At 32.4% G+C, this 5,398-nt stretch overlaps 1 protein-coding gene across 1 annotated transcript; it reads left to right on the forward strand.

The window, feature by feature from the left end:
* The first annotated feature begins 2,653 nt into the window (after positions 1 to 2,653).
* LOC107438820 (SCAN domain-containing protein 3-like) lies at positions 2,654 to 3,811 on the forward strand. Its single transcript, XM_016051195.3, has 2 exons — positions 2,654 to 2,933; positions 3,033 to 3,811. The coding sequence occupies exons 1-2, from the start codon at positions 2,654 to 2,656 to the stop codon at positions 3,809 to 3,811; spliced, it is 1,059 nt and encodes a 352-aa protein (XP_015906681.3).
* The last annotated feature ends 1,587 nt before the right edge of the window (positions 3,812 to 5,398 follow it).

Consider the following 5,398-nt stretch of genomic DNA (forward strand, 5'->3'; position numbering starts at 1 on the left):
ACGAAAGTAAAAGTACTGCCATATATGCTACTGGTGAATCGTTACAGCAGGTTATGCACAGTATATTTTATTGTTTGTAAATTATTCAAATATAACTATTCTTTTTATTTTGTGTAAATGTATATGTTTTAACGTAGCAGTATGCAAGCTGATTAATTGAATAAAATGTTCATAATTTCTCTTATAAATAAATCATTGAAAATTAAAATATTTTTAAAATAGCAATTTTGCTTTGGATATCTGTTGCATATCTGTTATTTATCTATCTATCTGTTATTTTTTCGCAATTTACCCACATTAATTATTTACTAAGCAGATTGTTATTACTTGCGAATACTGAGCAGAATTATATTAAACCCAATTTCACGTTTATATGATAATTTGTTTTAAGGTTATAAGCATTTTTATGCAGCTGTTTACAGTTCACTACTTCAAAAATTAGCGATTTTCGGAAATCTTAATTCCTTTAGAAATAAGTCAGTATAGTTTCTTATGCAATTTTAATGCTGAATTGAATAAAATCAATTGCAAATAAATGCATTTAGTAAAATGTAAATGTATTAAAACATTTAGTAGTGCAGAAAGTAATAAGCATTTTGTAGAATTTCATCCTATGGGATGTGTTTTTATATTTTAAAAATAAAAACACGATTCAAATGTTTGTAACAACTGACTACTAGTTTTATTCTTCTCGGTATTATAAGTTATATGGGTCATTCTCACTGAAAAGATATAAATAGACTAAAAAAATTTCTTAAATTAAAGTAATTAAAAAAAGTGATAAAAATTACATAAATGCTTTTATTTATTTTTGTTATATGTCCTTATATAATAATGGTCAAGTTTTCTATTTTATTTTTTACAAGATTTAAAATATTTTAAATTCTGCCATGTCCACGGAGGAGATGTAATAGTCAACGGAGGAGACATTTTATGTTATAAAATGTCAATGAAGACTAATTCATTAATTATTGGGCACAACTGATATGAGTTTAACATTAATAAGTAAATAATAAAATAATTCATTATTAGAGATAGAGCTACTTTCGATTAATCATGCTGCTATGAAAGGAAACATCCATTTTTAACCTAGGTCTACAATTTCTTAAGTAACTCTTACTGAATATTAATAAATTAAAATGTAAAGACTATTGAAGTAAAAATTCAGACTCCACATGAAAGTTGAGTGTTGAGGGTACTCTTTTGTGACCATTTTATGCAAGCTAAACATACTGTCATCCAAATAACGTTTCTGTTTTTTCTTTTTTCTTCTTGTTATTGTTCGTCGTTTTACAATTTACAACTATACAATTGGCATATGGGAAAAGCAAGGATAGTTGATGACTGGGTAGTCTGCTGCGTTTGCAGGTCATATCTGAGTATTTCTGTGATGAAAATAGCAAATGAGTATGGTTGTAGTTTAGTTACATGGGAGCACAATTAGGTTAAAGGCTAGGGGTGGTATACTCCCGAGCTAAGAATCACCCTTGTTCATTTCCTCTTCTCGGGAGCATCCATATATGATATAGTATAGGGGGGGGTATCTAAAAACTATGGATTGTAGTGGTCTGAAATTATCCCGTCAGAGAGCAGGAAGTGTAGAATTGGGTTATGCATCATTACATCCTGTATTGGTTCTTTATTTAGAATGAGATTTGTTGCTAATATACAAATAAAATCTCATTTTTTCTCTCCTTCTCAAATAAGTTGCGCGAGTTGCGTGATGTAATACAACGACTTCCCGATAGGGGAAATAGATATATATTTGTTGAAGAAGCTGACTAGTTGTTGGTTGATTCAGTTGTATAGCACTGTGTGAGCGAATTATTGTTTCCTCATATTATGTTTTAATAAATACTTTATTTGCCGGCATTAGCCTCTATGTTATTCAACCAAACAAGAAAATTGAAATCGGCAGTTGTGCTGTTCTTAGCGTCTCTGAAGAAATTAGCATTTTGTTTAGTCATGAATTCTTCAATTGAGTCCATATTTAGATCTTTCCTGATATATTTATTTGGCAAGTGCCAAGGGGCACCGGTCATTCTCCGAAGGAATTTATTTTGTAGAACTTCCAGCTTTTTGTATTTGTGTGTTGGTTAGGCAACTCCATGCTGGAAACCTAAGTCCAGCGTTTTCCAAAATGGGAGGCGCGCCTCCCTAGGGAGGCGCGGATTAGTCTAAAGGGAGCCACGAAAATTAGTCACAGTGGACAATTTTCCAAATTACTGCTGAAGTTTTCTATGTAAAAAATGAGAGAATAAATGAAAAAATACCATCGTGCTTTATCGCGCATAGTTCAACTAAACATTTCGTAACTTAACATCCATATACCTAGACGTCCTAGACCTCGGCAAATCTTTTGAACCAAGGCCGTCGTTAATTTAGCGACACTAGCGGCACTCGACCGACACAACTTTACAAAAGCCAGATGCCCGCGCACTAACAGCACTGGATGCCACACATCCAGAAAAGATCGACGCACGTTTTGCTCACCAATTTGTTTCGTGTCACAGCTAATATTTAATTGGTTCAGCAGTGTTAGGTTGTGTTTCTATTGTTATTGACGTGATTGCCCACTGATCATATTAGTAAGTAATTTAATAGTTTTATTTTTTTAGAATAATATAATATTATTCCTAATATTTCCAGACAAATGGATAAGTTTTTGATAGGATATAAGCGAAAATCCACTAATAATGAAGATTCTGAAGTTGGCACAAGTAGTGGGAATACAAGCCACAAGGAACAGGAAGGAAGAACTCCCAAGACAAGGAAATACGACTTATCCTATTTATCGTTCGGATTTACTAATATTATTAACGATAATGTGGAAAAACCAATGTGTTTGTTGTGTTCAAAAGTTTTGGCTGCTGATAGTATGAGACCCGGTAAATTGAAACGGCACCTTGTAACTATTCATTCTGAATACGTTGGTAAGCCCCAAGAATTTCTTCAATGAAAATTGGATGAGTTATCAAAAAACAAGCAAAATTTCAAAAAAATTCTTCATATTCCATCAAATGCATTACTAGCATCATACCTAGTGTCGTACAGAATCGCGCAATGTAAAAAACCCCACACAATAGCAGAAACCTTAGTTTTGCCAGCAGCTATTGATATGGTCAAAAAAATGTTTGGCCAATCTTATGCGAATCAGCTGCGACAAATACCGCTTGCTGATAATACAATTGGCAGAAGAATTGATGATATATCTGAAAATCTTTGTGACCAATTAGTTTCTCGAATGCGTACTTCAAAATTCGCCATACAAGTAGATGAAGCTACTGATGTAGTTAAAGACGCACATTTAATTGCATATGTTCGATATGTTGACGATACTAATATAATTGAAGATATCTTATTTTGCAGACCAATTCCTGACAGAGCCACATCCAATGAAATTTTCAAAATAATAGGCAGATTTTTTAATGAGACCGACGTAGTGTGTAATAATTGCATTGGGCTCTGTACTGACGGTGCACAATCAATGGCGGGACACAAAACTTGTCTTCAAACACCAGTTAAAATGAAAACACCTGAGGTTCTCTGGACGCACTGCATGCTCCACAGAGCAGCTCTCGTATCAAAAACTATAAGCGAGGAACTTAACAATCTTTTCGCAAAAGTAACGAAAGTTATAAATTACATAAAAAACAGTCCATTAAAAGCAAGGTTGTTCGCAAAACTGTGTGAAGATATGCGAGCTAATTACACGTCACTTCTGTACTATTGTGAAGTGCGCTGGCTATCTCGCGCAAAAATGATTCAAAGGATACTTGAACTTTGCCATGTTTCTCGAGGAAAATCATAATGAAGACGGCAATATGTTTAGGGATGATAATTTTATCGTTAAACTTGCATATTTGGTTGACATTTTTGAAAAATTGAGTGTTCTTAATAAATCAATGCAGGGACCGTAAATGCATTTGCTTATACAAAAAGACAAAGTGAAAGCATTTATTAAAAAAGTAGAGCTATGGAAATCAAATTTGCAGAAAAATAAGTTTGATATGTTTCCACGTTTAAATTTATGCGCCCGAGATAACATAGAAGCAAACAAAAATCTCTTTGTGGAACACTTGAATGGTTTGTTGCTTCAATTTTCGAATTATTTTGGTGATCTTGATTTTACAAAGTTTGCGTGGATACAGAATCCATTTATCGACGAAGAAGATGATGAATTTGGATTGACAAGTATTGAAAAAGAAAAATTGATTGAGTTATCTTGTGATACTACATTAAAACATAAATTTCAGACTGTATCTCTGGTTCAATTCTGGTTGAATCTTCATACAGAATATAACACTTTGTCAAACAAAGCTTTGAAAGTACTGCTGCCGTTCGCAATATCATATTTATGCGAAACGGGATTTTCTACCTTGGCTGCAATGAAATCCAAATATCGAGCTCGTTTAGTTGTAGAAAAGGAGCTACGAGTAGCTATATCGTCACAAACACCAAGATTTGATAAACTTTGAGCTAATAGACAAGCACATCCATCTCATTAAAAACAATAATAAAATATCGTTTTCCATTAGTTTGTATGAATAAATTTCATAAGAGTAAAAATGTTTGTGTTTTTATTTTATGAAATCTTCAGGGGGGGGGGAGCGCCAAATGATTAAATATTTTTAAGGGAGGCGTTGTAACATCATGTTTGGAAACCACTGCCTCAGTCAAGGGGTGATAAGATGTTAGCAACGCAGTCCACCACGTTTTAGAAAACAATTAGCGCACTCAGCTATCACCGGATATTTTAAGTTATGAAATCAGACACTAAAACGCACTTCCTCTTAACATACCTTTTCGTCGATAGATTTTGGTTTCTGACCCGCTAAATGCAGGAGGTAAACGCTATCTGGAAAATATGGTCCCTATAGTTTGGTCAGAAGAGCAGTCCAAAGTTTGAACACCTGAACGTTAATTTTACTTTTTGCGCATTTCGCCATTTCTAGAGAACTTTTAAAAAGAATTTAAAAATTTTTGCGCATAATTATAAAATTCCTTTATCCACAGATAATTCCATGCAAAAAATACATTTTAATGAACATTTATCATTTGTTATTATTTTATTTAATATTAGTCGAAAAATTTTGCATCATAAAGTATACAATTTTTTACATAATTTTAAAGAACATAATTTTTCATTGCAAAATACAAAATTATAAAATGTTATTACCCAAATAAAACTCTATGCAGAAAATCGTAATTTTTAATAATTTTTGTATTATTTTGTTTCATGTCTGACGACGCGTAATTTACGAAAAAAATTCTTTGCGGGCTAAAAATACAAATTTCTATCTCATTTTGCAAGTTTTTTAAAAAGAATTTTTAAAGAAACAGTTTTCCTTTAATTCTTAAAAAATCAACTTTCATGAATATACTAAAAAATCAATTT

The sequence above is a fragment of the Parasteatoda tepidariorum genome, chromosome X2 (genome assembly GCF_043381705.1).
Source record: "Parasteatoda tepidariorum isolate YZ-2023 chromosome X2, CAS_Ptep_4.0, whole genome shotgun sequence".
Lineage (NCBI taxonomy): Eukaryota > Metazoa > Arthropoda > Arachnida > Araneae > Theridiidae > Parasteatoda > Parasteatoda tepidariorum.

Coding starts and splice junctions, on each gene's coding strand:
- LOC107438820 (XM_016051195.3), top strand. CDS start 2,654: ATGGATAAGTTTTTGATAGGATATAAGCGAAAATCCACTAATAATGAA. Junction 2,934..3,032: donor TATTCATTCTGAATACGTTG/GTAAGCCCCAAG, acceptor ATGCATTACTAG/CATCATACCTAGTGTCGTAC.